General features: G+C 40.8%; 1 protein-coding gene across 12 annotated transcripts in view; it reads left to right on the plus strand.

Annotated features, from left to right (window-relative positions):
• The first annotated feature begins 2,126 nt into the window (after positions 1-2,126).
• LOC118776356 (calcium-activated potassium channel subunit alpha-1) overlaps positions 2,127-25,840 on the plus strand; it is a 198,286-nt gene continuing 174,572 nt past the window's right edge. For all 12 annotated transcript variants that reach the window (XM_036526673.1, XM_036526681.1, XM_036526698.1 and 9 more), the window contains exon 1: positions 2,127-3,022. In XM_036526673.1, the coding sequence (XP_036382566.1) occupies positions 2,750-3,022 (273 nt within the window). In that variant the 5' untranslated portion in view covers positions 2,127-2,749. The remainder of the gene's footprint in view (positions 3,023-25,840) is intronic.

Consider the following 25,840-nt stretch of genomic DNA (forward strand, 5'->3'; position numbering starts at 1 on the left):
CTTATTTAAAAATGCAAGACACAAATTATAATAGAATTATCATATGAAATATATTATGTATAACTTTCCCATAATTCCATGTAATGTTGTTATATATGGTATTATCCCTTAACTGAAACAGCTAAATGCACTGGTATTCTTAAACGTATACATTTATTTGATAATTACTCAGAAATAGAGAGTAAGCTGCAGAAGTGAATTCCAGGCGTTAGAACCGGTAAGACAGGTCCTGTGACCCGCTAGTCGTATCATACTTGTAAGTACCATTAGGGGGAGTGAGAGCCTAGTTTGTTTGTCTACAAAACTATACACATGAAATATCAACGTCTGTACTTCCTTCAGTATCAAGATGATGGCAATATCAAGATACTGTATTTCGAACAGCTTGTTTCAAACCCATTTGACGGTTCCCGTGGTTAGACAGTTTCTACTCGTTTCATTCTAAGGAGTTGAACGAGCACACTATCATGCACAAACGCAACTGAACAAGCCTTTCGTGCATCAGAAAACAGATCCAGTTTCAGTAGCTATTTCAGCATTAGCTCGAACACTACTCACACCGTAAAACTCAACCGTTAAGTGTTAGATGTCAGTATGCTTTTTCCCACCTCTGTAACAAGCCCTGTATTAATGATTCAGATTGACTCATTGTCCTTTGAAGGTAGACCTGGGGCATACATACTCGTCATCTTGTAAAGTGTATTTCACGTAGGAGCAGATGATGGCAGACTCGAGGCTGGTACATACATACGTCAAATTTGTACAAGGCTGGGGTTCCCAAACTTGTCGTGAAGTATTGCCTAGGGTAGGGTTAGATGGCGGTCGGACTTGGTATACCAGTCATGCAACAGAAGCCCATGCATGAGTGATATATAACCTACACTACAACATCATCTTCTTTTCCCATTGTAAGTAATTATAATATTAGTTACCATCACCACTACAGATTTACCTCCTGGCGAAAGATATAAACGTGGACAAGCCATTTACGGTCCATTTTGAGAACCCCTGACGTAAGGCATGTCATGTGCTGCCTAAATCTTAGCGTAAGGTATCATGTTACCATATTTTCCATAATTAATATAAAGAGGAAGAACAAATACCAGAGCAGTATCATAGGGACAATTTGTACAGTAAACTATATTCAAAATTATAACTAATTTAAAAGCCATTGCGAGTATTTCTATTCAAAGCCCAACCACAAGGCGCTACTGGCAGAACAGATCCATAATCTGATGGATCAAATAATTGCCATTTCGCTGATGTTTATTGGAATCATATATTAAAAAAAAAAAAAAAATGAAAACATTACACTTTTCCCAGCCGAGGTGATATCTAGCTATGGTACCGATACAGAGGCAACAATATTAAACACGTTTCTGATTCCTTTCACAAATGGCCAGTTTTGACATTAATTTCGCTTTTTTTGTCGGCGTACTAACAGGGCTACGGCTGTTAGCCTACTCAACAGGTCCCCAATTTCAGTGTACAGTCTCAGCTTCCTGCCTTTGGGTGGAGTGTTGACAGCATGTTTTCTTTCCATTTTCTGCCCGAGTCAAGGAATAACCCAGCAACCTCTTTTCCTCATGCATGAGAATAAAACCTCATCGTCACCCTCGCTCACGAACGAAAACGCGGGACTGATATTTTCATTACGTAGATTTTTACAAAAGTATATTGATAAATGAATGACCAGATGCATTACTTATTTAATATTAATCAAAACATAATTGTTATGTCCTCTCTACAAGGGTTTCTTTTAATTCTGGAGGACCCATTTTAATAAAACTGGGACGACCGTATTTTATTTTGTATTCTAGTCACTGAGACTTGCTGTTAAGTAGGCTAGAAAATATTACAACCGACGATATATCACTATGCACCGAACTTTTACTGATTAAAAGGGAATATAGATAAGAGGCGACGCGTAGTTTCAATAATTACAGAAGTAACAAGTAATGCATAATGTAGATACAAGAAAATAGCTATGAGCAGACATAGCGGCTTGTTGGAATAAACATATCCATACTGGCTGTCTATTGTAGCTTAGCTCCGCCTTTCTACCTGTAAATCTCCCTGGCTATCCTTTGAGCAGATCTGACAGCCTCTATCAGCTGGCCGCTGTGAACGGGCAGAAGGGACAGAACAGCGGCGGCGACATTAACCACACAGCAGTTATTGCTCCGGGAATGAAAAGCAAAACGCCTTATTTTAACCAGATGCATCCGATAGTGCGATGAACGCCTGAAAACACGAGAAATCGTCTCTCATCTGAAAATCCTTTAGGTTACCGAAAAGGTGGAGTTCGTATAAGAGAAATCGATTGCCGTCAATACGACTGTGTTCCCAGATGGAAAACAGCTAGGTCGCGTACAAGCTGATTTTAAGTGTATTCTTTAAACAACATTCAGTTGCAACAGCAGCGACAATAGCCACAGCAGCAACCACGGCTGCGAAATGAGGAGATCTCTGAAATGGAATTGTACCTGAAGGTTTGTAAAATGCCTGATTTGACCTAAAATTATATCCTACAGGCGTCATTAGGGCGAGTATTAATGCGTTTTGCGGAGAGGAACAGACTCGCCGTTTTAGCTTTGAAGTCCATCTCGCCTGTGCGTCACAGGTTTTAGACGCGATCGATCTGTATTGAAGGAAACGGGTTAAAAAATTATTGAAGGGAGGAAATTTGAAGCAATATGGCTGATGAACGGGGTAGGGGGCGCTGGCCGGAGCGCTCCAATGCTTCCGAATGCTAGCTAAAGCAGATGGAAACATTTCAGAAGGCATCGGTAGCAGTATAATGAGCAGTAATAGGCCTATAAATTCGAACTCTATACCCAAGATGGATGTGGTCATCCCGTTCTCATCAGACGTGCCCTGTGACAGCAATGGCCAGCGCATGTGGTGGGCATTTCTGGCCTCTTCCATGGTGACTTTCTTTGGGGGTCTCTTCATCATTCTTCTTTGGAGAACTCTCAAATACCTGTGGACTGTGTGCTGCCACTGCAACATCAAAAATAAGGTAATTTACACATTTTTAATTCACCTATTTATTTCTGTGTATGAACTACATGTATTATGCTGTTGTATTTTAAAATGATTGTAAGAATTTGGGCATTTCCTCGCATGTTATACTGCCGTGGGAAAGGACATCCACGAATACGTTGTTTTGTAATGTGTTGTGTATATATTAGCCATGTTATTTTCCTGTGGAATGCCCTCCCCTTTAAAGTAATCCCCCAAACCCTGTCGATCTTGTGCTGTTTGTTCACTGAAACACACAGAGCCAACATTAACCAGTAAACAAAGTGACATTGGGACATACATTTGTACTTTGACTGGGAAGTGACAGCCTGGATTTTTATGACTGCTGAGCATATTATTACTGTAATTTGTGGTTTTGTGTGATGTAGTTATCACACACGTGAAAATGAATTGTGAGTTTCATGCAGTATCATGTTTGGTCATCATGATTAAAGCATCTACTTCTGACACCTGCTGTATTTAAGTGTGGATGTTTGGTTATGTGTGACTTCCTTGAAAGCCCAACCTGTTGAGAATAGCTGTATGCTCAGTTGCATGTTTGCGTGCAGAGGCCCGCTTGTTATTTTTCAGAGCCCTGCAGCTGTAAAGTTCATTTTGTCTGTCTGTAGATTATTTGTTCCACTATTTATGCAAAGGTGGTTGTAACAGATGAGAATTATATTGAATTATAGCACAAGATAGAAGGAATTTGTGGATATCAAGGCATGAAACATCTACATTTGAAATTATAAATTAGCTACATGGTGTAAAGGTGCAAAGGACACAAAGCTAAGTCATTCTGTATTTCCGTGCTATCATCCATATGTTAGACATACTTATGGTGACACGACTGTTAGACATACTATTTGTTTCCAATAGCTTTAAAGCTGCTATGTTATATAATTTCTGGATGTAGTTTTTTTTTTTATTAATATGGGAACTCCCATCAGATACAAAATGAATTCCTATTGTGTCTCTCCCAGACATGGCTGTCAGCTTCCAGGCACCATTAGAATACAAATGAATTTCAGTACAGCTCTTTCCTGACGACCTTCCTATTTTACGAAAATAAAAACGGTATCCATGACTTGTTTTGTTTATTCAGTTATTTACCTAAACTGTCAATGATGAAACTGCACCCTGTGGCACACAGTTTTCAAAATACTGTCTCGTAAGAAATACACGCACACATTATTGATTAAATGTTCTGTCTATTTTGGATTCTCTTTGATAATGTGTTTAAAACAAAAGGGTCTTCCCTTACAAGGGAAGTGTTCGTCCTTCATTACTTTTTAATTCCCTGGGTGAATAAGCTGCATTTTAAAGCAACCAGTTCTACTGGGACTGACACATAGGTTCTAAAATTAGGGTAAATAAATAAATATTTAGGATAAATAAAATTTTCTTTCTCTGATTACGGTTAGAGGGTAGCTCATACTGATTTAGATTTTTTGGTCTTTGTAAGTATATTCTGAAAGAAATCATTGCTTTTGCCATGGTATGGATTAGAATGTAGATATAAATCAATTCTTTTTTTTTTTTTCCTGTGTCATTCTATCCTGTATTCAGTCTAATCCCAATGCACTCTGTCTTTACTTTGGGTAACAAAGTTATTGTTTTGATTTTTTTTTACCGCTTTTGCACAATAAATTCCATTATTTTCAAAGATGTTCAAACTATTGATGTTGCATAATAAATGAAAAGGAGAAGCTGGAGTACACTGTGTAAAGTTAAGGACAAAGGACATTGCTTGCGAGGCTGGATGTGGGCCTGTGTCTGTGCTGTGTCCATAACCATAAACAGGGAGGCAGGCATGAAAGCTGACTGCACAGGGTTGCTTAATGTAGTGTTTTCCATGTATTAACAAGCTCAGTAACTTTATCATGGATGTGCAGTAAAATCCTGGCACCTGCACGAGCAAGCTTTGTTGGCATAGAAAAAGTTATGGGATGCAGGTGGGGAAGACCCCGTATCAGTGCAATAGTGGCCTGTTTTTCTCAACACAAGATGGTGTCTGTTCTGCCTCCATACTACGAAGGACTGTATATTACAGACAGATGTGCTGCTTAAGTCCTAGAGAGAGACAGTGCCAATGGATATGAATGCTTAGAATGCCAGCAAATGGGCCTGTGTATTTTTTTGGCAGAGGGGATACAAAATACCTCAGTGCTCAATGGTGTGCTGTGATGCTTATTTCGGGCCTGTGTCCCCTCTCCCCTTTTTGCTCCGTTAGTTTTTTGCTGCGTAGCAGTTTGCATTATGAGCATTGAACGCACCTGTGATGCTATTGGCGTTTCTCATCACGTCGGTTCCTTCAAGAGACAAACGCAAGGCCGGGGAGACGGATGGATCTGTCGCAGCTTGGCGCGCTGCCTCCCCCATCAAGTCCAAGCGCCAGTCCTGTTTGTCTCAATCTCGTTCAGCGACAGGTCCATTTCTAGCTTTGAGGCCTCCGCAAAAGGGCCGTCGTTACCGAAACCTGGTCAGCGTGCGCCGTCTGGCGCAGAAGGAGGGGGTGTGCGTTGCATCTGGGAGAGGGCTGCTCCAGAGAGCTGTCCTTTTCTTTGTGGAGGCCCTAGCCTTGAATTAAGCAGCCCTGCCCGGCGGTTCTGCTGTCGACACACACAGTGCACACAGTTATGCGAATTTCTCCTGTGTTTGCTTAGAGTGGAGATTGCTAGTTAACAGCATCACTTGGAGGTTGAAGATGCCTTTAGTTATATTCAGTATGCTTGTCAGCAGGCTAAGGATAGCTGGAAAAGTGTGCAGATGTAAAAACAGTTGACATTCCAGTTAGGAATGTTTTTTTTTTTCTTCCAGAGGCAGAATTTCATTGAAAAAAATGCAAATCCCACATTTTGTTTGTGTTTGGACTGTTTGCCTTGATGGATGACCTTATCAAGTGCATTTGGGTATGGTCGGAAATATGATGCTCCTCCTTTGTTCTGGTGTGTCAGGAAATGACCCACCGCGTTGAGTGAATTTAAAGTAGTGTTAGATTCCTTCCATTATGGCATGAGACCGTAACTGATTAGCAAAAAATGTGACTGATTGCTTTGCCCTTAAGTTTTAAAACTGTAATCCATTACAGTGAATGTTCAAAATAGAAACACATACTAATGTTGCTGGGGAGACACCGATTACCATTTTTTCATTCATTCTTTCATCACATTCATTTGTCTTTTTCAGATGGATAAGCAAAATATTTTTTTTCCCTTAGGATAAATTGATATTCCAGTTTAGCTCTTCAAAAATAAGTTCAAAATGATTTCCATTGTACTGATTCTGTGCTTTCAATTTCTACAGTAAAAATACTGATGTGGGAATTTAGTCCTTTGTATTGCATTTTTGCATAAACAAATTTGAACAGGCAAGTGATCCTCCTTGTAGTTTCCCAGAGTACATACTATATACTATTTATATATTAAAAAACAACACAGCGTGGTCAAAAAACATAATACTTGATGGAATTTATCATTTAAAGAGAATAATGATCTGTAAGAGTGTGGCATTCAGAACTACAGTTTGTGGGTATATTAGGTTTAGACTGAAGAGGGAACCAGGGTTTGTTCATAAAGGTGGCATGGCAGGGAAGGCTGCTGAAAGGGTATGCTGAGGGCTTCTTCTTGCTTGGCAATGGCCCAGAATAAGGTTTACCAGCCAAGCTCACTGCACAGTCCCTCAGATCAGCTGTTGCTCTCATTAACGGGACCCCGGCCACTTGCACTCTACCACAAAAGTAGTAGGCTGTCTCGGTTTAAAAGGCGCATGTACCGAGCGGCTCTTGTGTAAATGCAGGGAAAGTGTTTAGTTGGACACAGCAAGCATTCATAAATTGGACTTGTAAGGTCCATTGACTAAGTGTGAGTACTCAGCATATCCATTTTAGCTGGGGTACAAATGCATTGTGACTACTTCTAGAAACCTGAATCACATTACATATCCATCTTAAATGATATGCACAAGCTGAATCGGCTTGCCCACACATATTTAACTGTGTTGTTTTGTGAGTTTTGTAGTATGGGTACAGCAGAATAAATGTGTTTAATTGAGTGACACAGAAGGATCACTGTGCATAAATCTTTTCTTTTAAAGAAGTCCCACAAGCTTTGTGGCTACAGTCGTTAATCCTTAAAGGAAAAATGATCAATAAGCAAAAATGTGCTAATGTTCATTTCAGCGTGGGCCTTTCCTTTGCTTGATTTGTTTGGAACCCGATGGAGAAATATTATAGAAGTAATCTGCGAACGGCGTGATTATGCAATACCCATAACCGAGAAAGTGCCAGTTTCTGGCACCGATGAATGACGAAGGGAATCTGATTCGCCAGACTGCCTTCTCTTTGTGACAGTGTGACAGCCCTGGAAACAGGCTGCGTGCGGCTTCAGCGCGCAGGCTTCCCGAATGCTGGCAGCGCTGTAGTGTCTCGGTGGCTGTTGCCCATACTTGCTTATGCCCGCTTCTCAGTGGGCCAGTCTCCCCTCTCGCACATCCTCCTCAGCTGCACTCTGAAGGCTGTGACACCGATCAGCTGGTGCTGGGAAAGGCTCACCAGTATTAGATGCATGTTGTACGTGTAAATGTGCCTTCGTTAATGATTTCATTATCATTTGATTTGTTTTCACAGAAGGCAAACCAGACAGAAGTACAATGGCTGTCGTTTACTTTCACGTATAAAGGCAACACCTTTTTTGTTATTTGATACAGCCCTATGTAAAATGTAAGGCTTAATGGCCGCATGGGAGAATCTAAGTAAGTGCCTGATTCTCGGTATTGGCCCAGTGTGCTTTAGAATGCATGTGATTCAATTGTTGTGCTTTGGAGGATGTGATACAAAGTGCAGTGCTGTTTTTCGGTTTGGACATCTGACTCCACAAAAAGTCTGAAGCAATGTAAGCATTGTATACGCTATGGCCTTGGTCTGATGCAACAGATTTATGCAAGTGTAGTAGTTTCTTGTATTTTATACAACATTTTATTTCCATGGTTGTATATTTTAAACAACCATGGAAATTATGATGTTGTATATGGATGTTGTAAAATGTGAACAATTATATGAACAATTGCTTGGATGAGAACTGTGCATCATATAGAACATTCCTTGTCAATAAACGTAAATTTCATTGCACATTTTACAAGGAAAATTTATAATCATATATTTCTGTGAACACATTGATTCTGGGGTCCACGCTGGCTTCATTATGCACTCCTTAGAGTCAGACCATAGTCTCTTTCATACAGACACTGTATCTGTCATTTTCATGTCTGGGTAACTCTCACCATGGTGATATAGCCAGTGTTCCTCACGCAAGCCCGCTGAAGGGAAGAGAGAGAGCAAGCCGCTAATGATGCCCGCGGCACTTTGACAGCCGAAGCGTACAAATCCAGGAGCAGAAACGACTGCGGATCTCATGGCTACACCTTTGGGTAGCGGGGAGCTAAGAGGTTGTTCACCGAGATAACCGAGACGTGTTTAGCGGCGAGGCGCGGGGTGGTGGGGGGAAAATGGCACACGCTGAGCAGAGGACATCCCTTTGACCTTCAGGTCTCTCGGCGACCGCGCCGCTCATTTGGCGAGGCAGCAAGGCCCTGCTCGGCACGTCTTTATCTGAGCCACATTGTCTTCATGTGGCTTAGCTCCTGATACTCTGCTTGGCACTGAATGCAGATTCATTCATTTGTGTCCATATAAAGAGGTGGGGCCTTTGGGAGGATTTGCTGAAGACTGAGTGATGTTTTAAACACGCTCGAATACATGCATTTGAGCACACATACTAGGTGTGAAATGAAATATACTTTTGCTAAATCAGAAAATGACAAAATGCTTTGTGGCTCTGTGAACACATCACAAAATCAAATTACCTTGTGATTTATTAAAACTGGCTCGAATGTAATACACATTTTTATCCACAAAAAACTGTCAGTGGAATTTGTACAAGCTGTACTAATTCTGTCCATTACTCCTCTTGAATGCTGTTTGCATTTTTGTAGCAATTTGAACAGCACCACCGTGTGATATCATTGTTAGTTGAGAAAGACAGTAGAATGGCAGATGGCTGTGGTAAGACAGAGAGAGAAAAACATGAATTCAAATCTATTTTTTTTTTTTACCAGACACTTTACTTTGAATAATATTTAATTTATACTGCCACTACACACTTAATTTGATAGATGAATAAATGAAAGAAAAAGAAAACATGTTAAATCATTGTGTTATAATTTTGTTTTCCTATCAGCATTAATTTTCAGGGAAGTATTACATTTTGTGAAAATTTTGTACCACAAACACCATTTTGTAAAACATATTGTACTGTGTGCCTCATATATAGTGTATTGTATCACCTCACCACCTCATGCCTACCATGCACACACACAGGTAACATTTTTGTTCAGCTGTTATCATCCATTTTATTTTAAAAATAGTTTTCCCCCTTTGTTTACCCAACTATTTTTGTAGCCACCAGTTGTACTACTTCGGGCTTGTCTCGCCACAACAGCCTCTGCAAATGTGTTCAAGTGCAGAGCAAGGCAAGTGCAGTCCTCATATATATATCCACACACACACATTCACACACACGCGCACGCCCATATGACTGTTTTTCACACTGCATGCCACGGTGCACTACAGTGAAGTGGGCTCTAATTGGAGGATAGGTGCTACTCCACTGATGCCATCCAAGCAACCCGCAGGTGCCTAATGAGTTCCCTGGCCAAATTACTCTCTCGGTATCTTCAACAGAACAAAGCCAATTCATCCCTCCACAGATTCCCATTCAGTAGGGCTCAGCCTGCACTCATGATGAGCACCTCACAAACTGAGCCACTGGGAAGCCCCATAATCATCATCACCATTATTTAAAAAAAACCCTGTTCCTCTTAAACTGTGACATTTCTTAGCAGATAGGCGATAGGACAGTGTTGGAGTGTTGGTATCAGATTTGAACAGGAGAACCTGAGAGGCATCATCCCTGTAGCAGCCCTTGCACAATCCTTTTTCCATGAGCCACACAAATGGGCATTGTTCACCCCAGATGACAGAGGCTGTCATCCAAAGATCTCCCTCAGTCATTTAAAGAAGACAGGCTATTTATGACTGTGTCATTTTCCAGTCAGTCTGTTCCGTATGATAGTGAGCTACTGTTAAGATGCAAAACATCCATGGAAAGCTTTGTTGCCCCAGCATAAATGTCACAACAAGTGATTTAGAATAACCGAAGAAAGCCTGTCGGGATGGGATGATGTATTGACGTATTTACTGTGTATCACTGTTGTTCCATATTTAATAATGTTCCTTATGCATGGTTTTGCAGAAATTGACAATGACAGTGCTCCACATATGCTTCTAACAATGGCTCTGACAGAAGGAAATTTGAGGAATTCTTACGGACAAAAATTGAGGGATGAGATGCAAATGAAGGCGGTTTCATATTGTCAGGCTCTGTACAGTGTCACACGTAGTACACTAAATCAACGGCTTTCAAATGCAAGTGTGAAAAGATGTGACCCACTTTTTTGCGCAAGGAACCTGCGTTCAGATAAATTAACGTACAGGGAACTCCATCTCTGTGTACAGTAGTCACTCATTCTGAGCTGCCAGTCTTACAGGTTTATGATCATCTGCGCGTTAAATTGATGAGGATACCGTTTTCAAGAGTATGTGCGTTTCCAATCAACGTCAGAGCATGTCAGCCGTATCGTCATTCACGATCAATCTTTAATGATTTATAAACGCTCCTTATTAGAATGACATTTTCAGGTGTTTATTTTTAATAATGCACCACAGCTGTTTGCTCCACTGTGCTCCACTTGAAATGACAGAACAGGAGGAGTGGAAATGTGGGTTTCGACAGTGGAGATGCTTGCAGTCAACGTCAGAAATCATCACATGCGTTGTCATTCAGAATCGTTCTTTACTCATTTACAAGCAGTACTTACTAGAGTGACATGTTCAGGTTTGCATTTTTATGTTATGCATCACTCATTTGCTTACAGACAATATTTTACCTTATCTATTTATATAGATGCTTATCTTACTAAACCAAATCAGGTTATGTGTCTTGCTCAAGGGTAAAATACTTCACAGAATTTGAACCAGCATATGTCTGGTTATATGCTCAGGTCCTATAAACATGTGGCATTTTTTTATTCCTGTCAGTAAACTTTTACAAGCTGTGCTGACTGTGTATTGCAGCTGATGAATTTTATTGTCTTGTTGTACAAACATGTAACACATTATCATCCAAAGCGCTCAACATACAAACAGAAAAAAATGTTTACGTTCCGGAAACTTACATTTGAAAGGGAACAGTCATTTCCTCCTGGATGCTCAAATATCAAACACGTTTGTAAGTACGTCAAATTTCATCTCAGCATTTCGGTATGAATGAGACTTGGGGCGACTGCAAACCTGCTTACCAATACTGACAATGTTTTTGTCAAGCTTGTGGATGGAAGATTGGCATCATACTGTAGCACATTCTGCTTATGTCTAGGGTTCAATGCCAAACCATGCATGTGCTGCTCTCGGGCCTCGCACCGCGTGTTACACCTAACAGTTTAGGCGAAAAGCATGGAAATGCGAAACGGCTTCTGCTTCCAAGCAATTCAGCTCTGGCACCATCTTTCAGAACCACGGAGAGCTCAGGGATTGATTCCATACACCCCTATCGTCACTATCATTTGTCATTATTTGTGTGATTGCCTGACAGCCTTGTCTAGGGCAAGTTACAAATCTTATGTGTTGCATATTAGCCACTGATATAGCTGGGTATACAGAACACTCAAGACATTTAGGCACAGAGATACAGCAGCTTTCCTGGAAAGGAAACCTGTAACCTAATAGTTACAAGCCCTTAAACAGCAGATGCTTAAATGATAAGCCACACTGCTGCCACAGTGTCATATTACGTTGAATAGATTGATTATTAATAAAACGCGCACTTCATAAGGGCTTTCTTTCACGGGGTCTCCTTGGCCCGCTGCAGCTGGATACATTTTTAGATCAATACCGTCCCAATCTGGGAAGAAAAACAGACACAAACAAGGCAGAGGCGCAGTAAATTAAAAAGATGTGTCTGTTTCACGGTCGTTTGGGATGACCCATTGGGTCCAGGATCAACAGTGACAGTGGCTTGATTGGGGAAACTCCAGCATGTAATTCTTAGCTTGGTGCCGGGGTGAGAAATCTGGTGTCTAGCCTTGTCTGTTGTTCTGGCATGAAGGTAAGAGCTGATGGAGTGTGCGCTCAGCATATAACCATCTGGCAGTTTGCAGTTGCTCACATCGAAAGTTATATTGCTCATATTGTTCACATAGAAAATGTAAATTATGCATGTACATATGTATGCACGTGTTTTCCATATTATACAAATATACACTGTATATTCAGTTATACCTTGGCTCTCTCCTCATCCAGCGTTTGGATGTCGGCTTTAGCATGCTTGAGTTTCAAAGGTATTGGCTCATTGCAGGTCTTATGAGCATTGAGGCAGGATGTCAGAATGAATGGCAGCCCACGCTATTAGTATTCATATTCATATAGCAGACACTCTCTTCCAGGGTGGCAATTGAATTTTTATTCAACATTTAGACAGTTGGATGTTTGCTGTCACAGTTCAGGTTAGGTACTTTACCTGACCAATGTTATACTTGAGCCCACACTGTCCTGGTTACAAGTTCATTAACCAGTACACAAGGACACTGCTGCCCTTTGTGGTTTTGAAGACTTTTTTTTTGCAGAGCACGTGGGTTCATTTGATGAATAATAGATTTATTGGAAGTTGTTTCACTACCACTCATCTTTTTGCTGTCCAACCTAATGGTGAAAATGACCCTTTCTTTTCTTATTTATACAGATCAGCTAATAAGATTTGAAAGTGCATGCAGGCTGTACAGAATAAAGATTAAACTAGTAGTAAGTCATTGCTGGATTTGGGAAGCCACAGAAGGTTTTGCCTTTCACTGAATATGAGATGAAAAAAACAAAGAAGGAAAAGACACATCTATGATATCATGATCGGCGAGTTGGTGACGGTGGTCTATAAATGCTGTCATGTCCTAGGGCCTTGGATGACATTTCAGTCTGTTGCAAAGGTTGTGATAATTACAGTATATGCAGAGACAGATAGTAAATAGACAATATAATAAAGGAATATGATGCCTTTATTGTTTTGTTCAGAAAAAAAGCTTGGGATTAATACTTCAGCCTTTTTGTGAACCAATTGGTGCGAGGCATGGCCTTAAAGCATTTATAAATATGCTAACGGATCACGTGTGGAGAATTCACAATGGACGACGCCGTGGCCGGGGGCCCGGAGCGAGTGTGGCACAGCTGCTCTGGTTTTGCATTGTCTCCAACGAGCTCAATTCAGCAAGATTTGAGCTGGCACGGGTCCCCAAATGATGGCTCGCCTGTCAGCCCTGTGTCCCGGCAAGCAATACCCTCGATCAGAGACCTTCAGAAATCCTTCAGAACTCAGATGTTGGTTTGTGCGGGGACAGCCACGGACAGATAAACATTAATATTCAGACAGTTTCCTCTGAGCGAGCTCTTCCCCTTGATGGCTCCTGTTTTGCCTCCAGTATCCATAAATGGAGGGCACTGAGGCGGACCCGGGGCAGCGGACGTTGCCTTGGTCTTTCACCTCTATGGAACAGGGTCAGAGTTCAAAGCTGTTTTAGGTTTCTGGATAAATTAGCACAGCATTCTCAAGTGGCAACATCAGAACAGCAGAATTTTCTCCACAAGTCCCAGGTGCCAGGTAAGATGTCCGCTTTAGCATGCTTGAGTTTCAAAGGTATTGGCTCATTGCAGGTCTTATGAGCATTGAGGCAGGATGTCAGAATGAATGGCAGCCCACGCTATTAGTATTCATATTCACCTGTGATGTTTTCAGCTCAGATCAGCACATCAACTTTTTTCCCATTGTTTATTCTCTTTTGTTATGCATGATTATGACTTTACAACCTAAATTGCATGAAAGAGTGTCTTCTAACCATGGAAATGGTGCGCTGCATATACTTTACAAATATACTGAAATAGTGTTGTGGAGAACGGAACAGTAGCTGGTAAAACTTTACTAGACCATGTTAAATCAAACGTCTTGATTTCTGTCCCTACAGTATAAATACTGTAAGTGTGTACTGTTGAATGTTCAAGAATTATTTTGTTTCTTAAGTTAACCTAAATTCTTAAAGTTAAGAAGTAACACACTAGTTTCAAAGAGTGTAATGAGTTTTAAAATTTTGAAATGACCTGCGATAAAGATGTTGTGAACTTGATACACTTTCACAGTTAACAGGAATAGAGGAGTTACTAATGTTACTAATGAAGATTAGCTATGTGCATAATGGCACTGTGATATAAACATGCATTTTGCATAAAGCTAAAAGAGCTTAGTTCTGGGAGTTTGTATAAACATGTAGTCAGGTCAGATGAGTCAACATGTAATGAATCTGTACTGTTTTGTAGGTCAAAACAAACTAAACTTTGAACAATAATTTAGCTATTTTGACAAGATAATAGAAATAATTCTGCTGTTAGAATTTAGACTGCATGTGGGCATGTGTTTGTTGACTGCTTACAGTCAGAGCTGCATGCACTCTTCGGAGCATGTAATAAATTCGGCATGGTGGTACTCAACATTTTGGTGCTTCATTTTTGCCGACTCAAAAGCCTCGCCAGGTGGTTATTTTACAAGAATAACTGTCACGTCTTTGTAAATTCAAAGAAATCTTTAAATAACTAAGCTCGCTATAATATGGTTTTGAGAGTGCTCTGCCAGCCAGTGCATATTGAAGAGTGCAAGATACTAATCATACTGATCATTTGATGGTAATGGCATATCCCATGAGATCTTTTTAGCTTGCCACTCAACATGAGTTTCAGGACAGCAAAGTGCTTGATGAATATTTATGTTACTTATGGATGCTGCACTTTCCCTCCCAGTATCAGTTGTGCTAGAGACCTTCTCTGGCACTCAGGTGACATTGCCACTGTTGTGAGATGCTTCAAAACAAGAAAGGATTCCAAGTCAGACTAACAAGTTTATCAAGTGCTGTTTTTTGGTGTGGGGTGAGGGTGACATATTAAAGATTGCAGCTGAAGACTTATGCATGCCAAAAGCATAATTTGTCTTTAGTTAAAGGACAGTGTTACAAGTAATAAGGTAGTAAGCAATATTATATTGCTGAATGACCAATTTACTTGAATGGAAAGAAGCACTGTTTTTGCAGGATACGAGATGATCTCAGATAATATATATATTTTTTTATTTTCCTGCCACCCTACCCAACTAACTATCTACCTACCCAGCTAACTATCCATGTCCATTTTGTCACCATCCAGACTTAGTGAATATATGCACAGAACTAGACCTGAACAGAACCCCTCTCACTTAGCGTAGCGCTCTGGGATTAGGGTGGCTGTGAGGGCGGGTCTGAGAGAGTGGGTTTGCCAGGTGAGTGCATCCGTGGGAATGGTCCTCGAAAGCGTGTGAGAGAGTATCGCAGCAAATGTGTGTGAAATGGCAACCCTGCGTATGCAGTTACCCGGAGTCAACAGTACAGTGCTGTATGGCACCCAGGAGGGACTCGGTCATAGCCGCTTCACCAGAGTGAGGGAAATGAAATGGGCTGTCCAGCGCTGCAACTCGACTGTAACGATCTCTTGCACTGCGCCTTCGCTGCGGCTAAAATTTCCAGCCACCCTGAGACCGGGACTTAACTTTTCACCTTTACCTTCAGTAAGGAAGCAAACTCTGTCAGTCATATCCCTCCAAGCCATGCCCTCTGCGTCAGTTAGCCCGAGTGTTATAGATCATTGTGACAGGAGAAGGGATTTCCTACGAGCTGTCACAGAGATCTGTGTTACCCAGTGGTTACTAGGCAGGGTGAGGCTTTTCGCAACGTGATTACCTGTGGGCTGAACTATAATTTAGGTTTGACGATAGTTATGGGTAGATAGAGAGCAGGGGTAAACAAGCTCATTAGAATTTGAAACATGCTGTTTTTATGCTGTATTTTTTTTCTTTGAAACGTAATTACCACTGAATGTTTAAAATGGCTGTTTTGGATGAGAAAATATGATGGGGTATTTGTTTTTCTTCAGGCAAATTTAATTTGTTCCATTGTCATGCCAATTATGTTTCGTCAACACACAAAAAATGCAATCATTTATGAATGAAAAATTCATACTACTTTTTACAAAGAAAGTCAGCATGCAGTTATTATAAAATTAGATGCAATCTGTCGTTTTTGCATAAAATAATATGCTTTTTCTGAAATAATGGGTGTCAGAGAAATGTAGCATTAGGAAGTAATAACAAAGTACATTAATCCTTTTGTTTATTATTATGATTTTAAAAATGTTTAGTCTGCACCAAACCACCAAATGGACTTCATTCAATAAATATTTGTAAATAAATTGATTCTAACATGAATCTTAGACTGTATTTACACATATAATAAAATAAAAAATTAGGTATGCCCATGTCAGGTTCAGTTCCACCCAGGATGAAATATGCATGTATATATATGCATGTGTATGTTTTGAGATAATGTTTTTATTTTAGGCTTGAAAATACATTCAGTTCATTGGTACTTTCTGAGCCCAGAGTCACTAATTCTTTAGGACTGAACACACACAGATTAAAATTTCAGTTTTGAATTCAGTGAATAAATACTTTTCCTGGATTCTCTTAGAATCCTGTCCAGATTCTCTTTTTTAGTGCCTGTGTGTGTTTGTGTTTGTGTGTGTTTGTGTGTGTGTGTGTGTGTGTGTGTGTGTGTGTATGTGTGTGTTCATAGGTGGGAGGATCTCTGTGTACCCTCATGTGTTAGTCAGAGTCAAATTCAAATAATGTTATGAAATCCTGCGTAAACATTTGCCTTGTCTTCACCTGATGTTGATTTTGCCACACATCTCATCTCAGTAATACACTTTCAACTACAGAGCTGAAGTCATTCAACAGTGTTTCATTCTGAAGTTAATGAAAAGAAAATATGTGCGTGAATGAGGAATGGACACATCCAAGAAATGCTAGCAAGTACTGCCAAGGGAATCATATATGAATAATTAATTGGTCAATGCAGTGATTTGTTACGTGGATACAGATACATCAGCCTACATAATTTATAGGCTAAGTTGTGCTGTGTTAAGGCTGCGTTCATATTTCACATTTTGGTCTTGTATTTTATAATAAATGACTGGAAACACCCCCAGAGTACTGAGACGTGCTCTTCCCTTCTGGAGGATTTCAAAGTGCCACTGTGATACAGTGCTTATCACTCAGAAGAGAAGCTTCTAGAAAGACTGAGAAGGGATACTGCAGCTGGCCAGTGGCTACTCCTGTAAAGCAGGGCTCCTGTCCGATGCTCTTTGTCTGTATACAAAAGCGTGGACTTTGCAATATCGATCTATTATTATCTAATATCGGCAGCTTTTTTTTTTTAACAGGAATACTTCAAGCACACATATATTTCCACTAAATTGGCACCTGCCTTTCAACAGCTAGTTGTTTTCAACAGCTAGTTGTTTTCCACAGCGTGTGTCTGGGATGCTTAGTGGCATAATAAGGAAAATCTGCTGTTCCCCTTCGGAAACACGTATCGGATCAATGCTGCCTTCTGAACACAGAACGACATTTGGCTGGATGTAATCTCTCAGCAGTAGTAAACAACATCTGTAAAGCAGCTCAATATTTTGATTAAGAAATTTGATTGAGAAAAAACAAATCCAATCATGTTTGCTTTTGCCGTCATTTCTATAATATTTATTTGTATGCAAGATACGAGTATTATGGATGTGAAGTCCCTACCCACATTATAATTCATATTTTCAAGCATTTTTCGATACTACTTTGTCATGACTGAATTCAAAAGTCAGCTGTTCAGATTTCATCTGCTTATTCTCTTGAAATGACTGATTTATTCACAAGACATGCAGTGAGCGACTTTCCAGTTTTCTACTCCAAGACATTTAATGAGTGCCCAGAATAAGAAAATGTCAGTCAGACAGCCTTCAAGTTTAAAGACTGATGGCTTTGCATGTCCCATGCACCCGTGACACATTATTGTCTAAAGCAAAGAATACGCTGTATTCTACTTACACAGCTTTTTAGTACAAAAACCTCTGCAATCCATATTTTATGTTGCTTCATTTTTTGTAATATTTCTTCTTTTGTAATATATCTTCTTCTATGCTTTGAACGTGTCCATTTGTGTCATCTACATCATGTAACAGAATGGGGTGGGTTGCCACTGTAAGAAAAGGGTGATCAGTTACTAGCTTCTCTCCTCGCTGCCACAAATTGAATTTTTCATGTTGGAAAGGTAAGAGACAAAAAGAGAAGTATGATAATATGATCCCTACTTAGCTGGTAGAAAAATGGGTAGAAATTGGTAGGAAAAAAGTAAGAAATGTACAACCACTCAACCTCCACCTTGAAAACCTGGCTCGAGAAATTTTTTCTAATGTTTATGGTATGCAAGAATATTTGAATACAAATGAGCTATGCCTGCATGATCCAGAGGACCCATCATCGATTAGAATGATAAGGTGGGTATGAACCAACCAACCCTAAAGAGCTGCACAGAGCAGGGGGGATTACAGTGCTTACCTAGCTATGGAAATTGCAGGGCAAAGCCATTTGACACACACATTGTGCTCCTCTTTTACACGCATTTGCTATTTTCACAGTCCCTCTTACCTCTTAAACCATGAGCTTAAACCATGAGCTTTAACCACCCCTCCTGCTCCCTTTCCAGCAGCAAAATCCATGGCTAGCAGTTTTTTTTGTGGAATATTTACGATCACAGTATATGTGGAACAACAGGACCCTGATCCAGGACTGGTCATATTCGCCAGTTCACATTTAACCATGAACAAGTTTGGTTTTGTCTGAAATGCATTGAAATCCTAAGAACAATGTATTTCCTAAAGGTTAGCACTCTGCATGCCATCTTTTATTTAACAAACACTTGGCGCATTTCACTCTAATTGGTGGGGATGCCCCCATTTGAAGCACCTGAGGCAGTGGATTTGATTGTGCTCCCTGTATTTTGTGAGTGATGTTTGGACTTGGGTGTCTTTGATAAGCCATTTGGATCACACCATTATCATTCTTTGCACTTTTTGTGATGGAGAAAGCTTGTTTGCATCATTGTGGTAAGCATGAGTCTCCACCATTTGAACAAATATGCAGATTAACCCCAGTGTTATTTTGACCGGCTAACATTAGTATAACTATGCAATGTAAAATCTGGATGTAAAAAGCAATGTAAAAAGGCTAGAAATTCAGTACCAAGTGTGGAAGAGCTGTTAGCAATCTCAGCCCCATGTCATATCATATTTTAAAAGCAAGAAAATTGCTGTGGAATCCTACAAACTATGGTGATCATAATAATGTAATAAACCACTGCATACATCCTTTAAGAACTGTACTTACTAAAGCTTGTCCCCTATACTCTTATATGATTTCTTGGAAGCTGTGAAAGAAGTGAGAAGGGACAGCCCCATTAGTGTGGGCTCTGACTGTGTGTAAACCAGTTTTGATATCAACAGACCTGCAGTTTGGCCTATAAACACTTGGCATTATTTGCATGCTTAGGGGATCAGCTTGAGTGAGGTCATCCCAAAGGTCATAAATTACAGAGCTGCATGTCCACTAACATCTCTCACAATTAGAGTTATGCTACAAATGTGTCGCTGATTCTTTCGAAATAGATGGCTCTTCATTTGCTGGCTGCATGAGGACCTTTTTTTGGAAAAGCATCTGTAATTAGCGGACCATATTCTCGCTATGTGTGTGTGTGTTAAATCCAGCCCATTGCAAAACTGACAGAGCTTGTGGAGGTTAATATAGTTAATTACTAATTTAGATCAGTGTTTGCAATGTGTTATTTTTACTAAAGTAAATTTCATTTGTGAAATAGAAGATACAGCATAGCGATGTAATAGCAAAGTAATAGAATGTACAGTATCAGAGATATTCTGATGAACCTTGGTGCACTTCAGTGAAGTTACTGTTTGTGTAGATCAGCGTTTCCCAAACCTCTCCTGAAGTACCCCTTGTCCTGCATGCTTTAGATCTCTCCCTGCTCCAACACAGCTGATTCAAATGATCAACTCGTTATGAACTCCTGAAGCTGCTTAATAACAAACTGATCATTTAAATAAGCTGTGTTGGAGCAGGGAGAGATCTAAAACATGCAGGACAAGGAGAGGTTTGGGAAACGCTGGTGTAGATGGTAAGGATGAGGTAATAATAACCGTAATTTGTTCAGTGACTTTCATCCAATGGTGAAGCAGTGAACGAAAGAAGCGCATCTCAGGCACCTCCAATACATGTAGCACCACCCTTGGTGATGCTAGTCACACATCAGTGGTGGTGGAGAGAGTTTTAATTAGCTGATTAGACTGAAATAGCATTGGATGCCGTGATTACCACAGCATGATTTGAAAAGTGTGCCATAACATCAAAGCTCCTGACCATGAGTGATCTATGATCTTTAAAACCCAAAGTGAGTCAGGGCTTCAGTTTATCCTATCATCCAAAATATATCACCTCTGAGGCAGGGTGTCAAGGGTGGCCACCGGTTCATACATTGTTGGTTGGACAAAAACACAGCTTCCAAATGGGAACACAAATTAACAACACACTGTATAGGAGGACATAACAATGGTGAAGATAAATCAGGTAATCAGTGAAGCAGAGAAAAGAACATTTAGGAAAGTAGAAATAAAATTGATGAATATTCTAAAAATGGACTTGTTTCAGCTCATTGTATACCTGTCAGCTTGTCAATCTGGACAACCTGTTGCAAGCATCGTGCGGAGGACCCAGCCCAAGACATCGTCTCTCATGTAATCCCGAAGGTAGAGAGCTAAATCAGTCAGGCTCATCCTGGCTCCCGTAATTGGAGTCTTGGTGCCGTGTAGTTGAGTGACAGCAATTAAAACCCGTGCAGCCACTTAACAACTGCTGTGTGTACTCACACCTGGTGTGATGGCCGTGCGTCCTGGGAGCTCCCCTCTGCCAGCCGTTCATTATCTCTCGCTTATTATTGGATTTTTGTTTCAGGCACCCAAGAGCACAACTCTGTTTATCCGTCCCTTTCAAACACAAAATAAAAAGTCGAGACAGGGATCGGTCTCCGAGTCACTGCGATTGAGGTGACCGTTGAATTGGCAAATGACAGGAAAGTAAAAAAAAAAAAAAACTAATTCATTCATTTTCCATTCAGGTTCCATTCATAATTTATGAAGGTTGATTAGTCAAACTGACGTTTGTCATGAAAGCTACTGCTCTCTGGGGCTCGTTTTAAATGCGGAAAGCTGTAAACGTAAATCAACAGGTTCAGATGTTGTCATTGTTGATGTCTTCTGGTGCTGAGTTTGGAGCACTGTAAATCTATATGTAAAAGTCATGTCTTTACTCCGCTGAAGAAATGAGAGGTGAAGGCTGTGAGAGAGAGAATGGTAAGAAGACGCCCCGCTGTGATTTGTGGTTGGAAAGGGTTAGGCAGAGTGACCGACTGTTGGACAGAGGCATCAAGTATCCGGCCCCCGGTCCAGCTCTTCCCCATACCAGAGTGTCCGGTTACCTACTCCCCCTGCATGATGTTTTTTTTCAGGCATGCAAGAGTCCCCTCAGTCTGTCAGGTCACTGCTTTGTTCTAAATAGAAGGGGGTATTTTGAAGTCAACGAATAACAAGCAGCACGCAGGTGAATTACTCTGGCTCGATTAAAATGAGCAGCACAGTGGTGGTTAACCGAGATTGCTCAGGACTCTCTCCTCGGATTGGGCTCCTGTGGAAAAAATCTTCAGACCTCTAATAAGTGATACACTGTTTATCTGGTGTATCATCCTCTTTTTCAGATGCATATTTGCAGGGAGAGTAAAATATTCACACTTCACACTAAATGAGTCACACTTGGCATTCCTAATTTTCTTTGCACTCTGAGCCAGTTTTTCCTCTGAAGCTACAGGAACATCACAGCTTGGTTTGCACATAACAGGACCATGTATCAGTGTGAGCTAGATTCACATCATATTCACTCTTGTTGTTCATATGTACTCAGTGTATAAAACGACTGGCTGGAAGTAAACATATCATAGAAAAACAGATAATCACAGCATACAAGATACCATCCATCAGTTCTAGATTATAGAATTTCTTTTATCTTACTAATTGTTTTACACTTGTTTGGTGTGCTGTTAGACAAGGTCCGAAGGCTTTTCTGTGGTTGCACGTCCCATGTGGTGTTTACAGCAGTCCTGAGCTCACAGTTGGTTCCTGTGGTCCAGAGGTTCTCAGTGTGATTTAAGTCAGGTGTTAGTGATTGCCATTTTCTTCTGATTTTCATATTTTCATAGTTTCCCCAATTTCACCCCTTTTTGGAATTGCTAATTTAACATTAGGCTTATCCTGCCATGACATCCTTTACGCTCACACATGAACACCAGTTCATAGTGAATGCAATGCTCTGATGCAGCCCAGCAAACTGTTGTTCACACCTCAAACTCCACTGTATACAAAGACAGCAAGTGATGAACTGAGGATATGCTCATTTCCCTTGTGCCATCTGAGAGACTTATAGTCAAGTCTCAGAGTACCGAGAACAGTGAGACAAGGGAACCTTGGCTGACAAACTTCGCCCTACCCCAGCGGAGCAAAACCACGTGTGTTCTGCCCCTATGGGCTCTCAGTCATTGTGAGTGAATGACACAGCTCACACTCAAACCTTGGTCTGAGCTATAGGAGTCAGCAATGACTCAGAAGGAGTGCTTTAACTGTCTGAGCCACTTGGGAGCCAGTGGCAGCCATTTTGTAAAGACAGTGCCCTCCTCCAATCTCAGCTTCACAGTGATCCCGCCATCATATGCCTCCAGAATGTTCTGCCTAAGAAGGGATTGCTTCAATTCTGTAAAAGTCAGCCATCTTAAAACATACATGATCCTTACCATGTAAGTAGAGTAACTGAAATAGTCACTTTTGCATTAATTACTGGTTGAGCCATTCCCCAAGGTGCTGACTAATTTCCCTGAGTCTGGACGTCAGCCTTTGAGGTAAGTGATTTTGATCTCTCAGGAATTTGTTGTGACACCTTTCTCCTGCACCTGTGCAGACACCTGTCAACACACTGGGTGGGGGCCAGCGTTTAGGCAGCAGTTATTTTGATTTCATACATTATAATTATGATGCTTATCAAACTTGTGACACATTAATGGGTAGTAGTGCGACAGCTGAATGAGCTGATTGTTCATTGACAGGCTTGTAGTAGGGTGGGTACAGTTTCATGAACTTCATTTTCTAGCTGCCCTATGAAAATAGTGTTTTAGCTTTCTGTTTTCAGAGTGCTTATTTGCCATTTACAGTGGGTGATATGGCTGTTGACAGGTGCACCGATGTTGACTGTAACTGATCAAAATAGAAACAGGCATTGAAACATGACCTTTTGGGGAATAGACTATTTTATTTGCTTGAACAAAGTAGAGGTACTTTCATTGTGTTGCATGAGTTGAATAAGAAAAAATGTAATATGGTCTATAGCCTGTAGCCTATAGCATATAGCCAGCTTTAACTCAGTAACACTGTCTTAGTTAGCATGTAACCAAATTTCAATCTATTGAAGTTATACTAGCCTGTTCCTTTTATTCTCTTCCCATGGCTTCCTAAAGAAATTGTGTTGCTGCTTTTCTGTGCAGTTCTTGCTGTTTGTCTGTCTGTGTCTCTCTTTCTATCTTTCTCATTCTCTCCCTGTCCTTTTCCCAGAATCACACCCACACACAGACGCAGAGTCACGCATACACAGTATACGAATCAGGTCTCTGTTGCTAAGCAACAAGAAAAGTATTTCATTTTAAGAGAAAATCTCCCTTATGCAATTGTCTAGGCTGTGGTGAGTGCTGTATTAAAAAAAACACACAGTCTGTGCATGTGATTAACGTCACAAATAGGGCTTTTCATTTTTCAAAGATGAAGGACGATAATCTGTAGACTGTCCTTTCTGCCTCTACCTCTGTTTGTGGATGCGCCAAACCTTTTGTTACGTGCGCTGGAGGGGTAAGCGGACTATATTGGGCACTTGACCCCATTTTTGTAGGCCTTTGATTGGTTTCCCCAAGACCATGGTTCATCCAGGCTAATGAACTAGTCTGGCAAAAAAGAACTTACAGTGCAATTGGTTGATTAATGATAGCTATTATATGCTTGGGGAGGAAGACACTCTCACAGTAAATATGTGCAGTGGATGTGGGAAAAGCGCTCTATAAATAAAACTTGCTGTTATTATTACTACTGTAACTAGGCATTACCTCTGTGTAAGTGAGGTAAAAATGCAGTCGTCATGATTAGACTGCAAGATTCCCTCTGCTGAACTGTAAACACTATGGAAACAATCTGGCATGGAAATCAGTGGCACCCTTTACAGTAATTCTCTCTTTTGCATCCCTGGTGACAAGCACTACATTTCAAACTGCTTCCTAGCATTCACGTTTCCCAAACATTTTTGACACGGATCATTGTCTTTGAGCAGCAGGGCGGTTTTGTCCAGGTGAATGAGGCCTGCGTCAATCTTGGCTGACTCGAGCTATGAGCCCATTTCCTCTTCTCTCTAAGTGGGCGGCATGTGGGAAGGGTCTGGTGGGGCCGTCAGGAGGCCCGTGATTTTGGCTGCCCCCTGACTGACAGGGGGATCAGTTCCATGCACTGGGTGAACGCCCCCGTCCTCCGTTGGGAGAACCCTCCCTGAGCCTGGCTTTGGGGCTTCTCTTGGAAATCAGCAGGTCGGCTCACCCTGCTGCAAATCCGCACTTCAGTAAATGCACCGCGCTTTGCTTTTCAGTCAGTTTTGACTGGTATACCTTTACGTAAGCCCTCAGATCATTCGGGCTTTATGAATGCCACGTGATGAATAGGAATCCGCCGAGCATGATTGAAACAGATTGGCTCTGTCATCCCAGTTGTTGGCATCCTCTTATTTTCACACGTGGTCACAAATTTTGTGTGTAGGGCTGGATTAAATTGCACCCGGCTGTGCACAAATTGGAATCGGCCAGTTCAGTGAGGGATAGAGGCAGCCCTCTGACAAGGAATACACTTGTGTGAGTCTGGACTGAATCACATGTGTCACTCAACTGCTAAAAAATGCAAATGCCACCAGCCATCTGAAAAACAAAATGATTTCTATTAGCATTAGATTTGTGACCTATTTTAACAATTAGGCTCTGGTTTTGCATTTTTAATTCGGATTTTACAGTCCGTGCAGTTATTGCTGTTCATAGTTATAAACAGTGTAGCACCTTCATTGAGGCTACAGCTGTTTCAGTCTTTGAAACGCTGTAAGATGTAAACGAAATTACCTTTTGAACTATTAATGAGGCTGAGTATCACATTTGGTACATCTAATTAGGCAGGGATTACATTGCATTTATTTAATAAAAGAGATATTTATTTAAAAAATAAAAGTGATGAATTGTTTGCAGCAATTCACTGTAATGGTTCTCTGTTCTGGAATTAGCTGGTTTTGTGTAAACAGATCTTATGCATTTGGTGGTGGTTATGCATTTGGAACTGGCTCCTCACTGAGAGTGTGAAACAGTCTCAAAGGTAGTAAACCTTTTTGACTATCATTTCCCTTACTTTGTTCTTCTAACATTATGGGTTCCTATTGTGTGGGCCTTTTCCACTCATTCACAGTGGAAATTTTCTGAACGATTCTTTATTTTGGTGTCAGCTGTGTCATGACAGGCATTTTTACCTCTGAAATGTCGGTGAAATGTGAAAGTGCTTCTCTGTGTGGTGATTCTCCTG

This window comes from Megalops cyprinoides, chromosome 1, assembly GCF_013368585.1.
Source record: "Megalops cyprinoides isolate fMegCyp1 chromosome 1, fMegCyp1.pri, whole genome shotgun sequence".
In the NCBI taxonomy this organism is placed as follows: Eukaryota; Metazoa; Chordata; class Actinopteri; order Elopiformes; family Megalopidae; genus Megalops; species Megalops cyprinoides.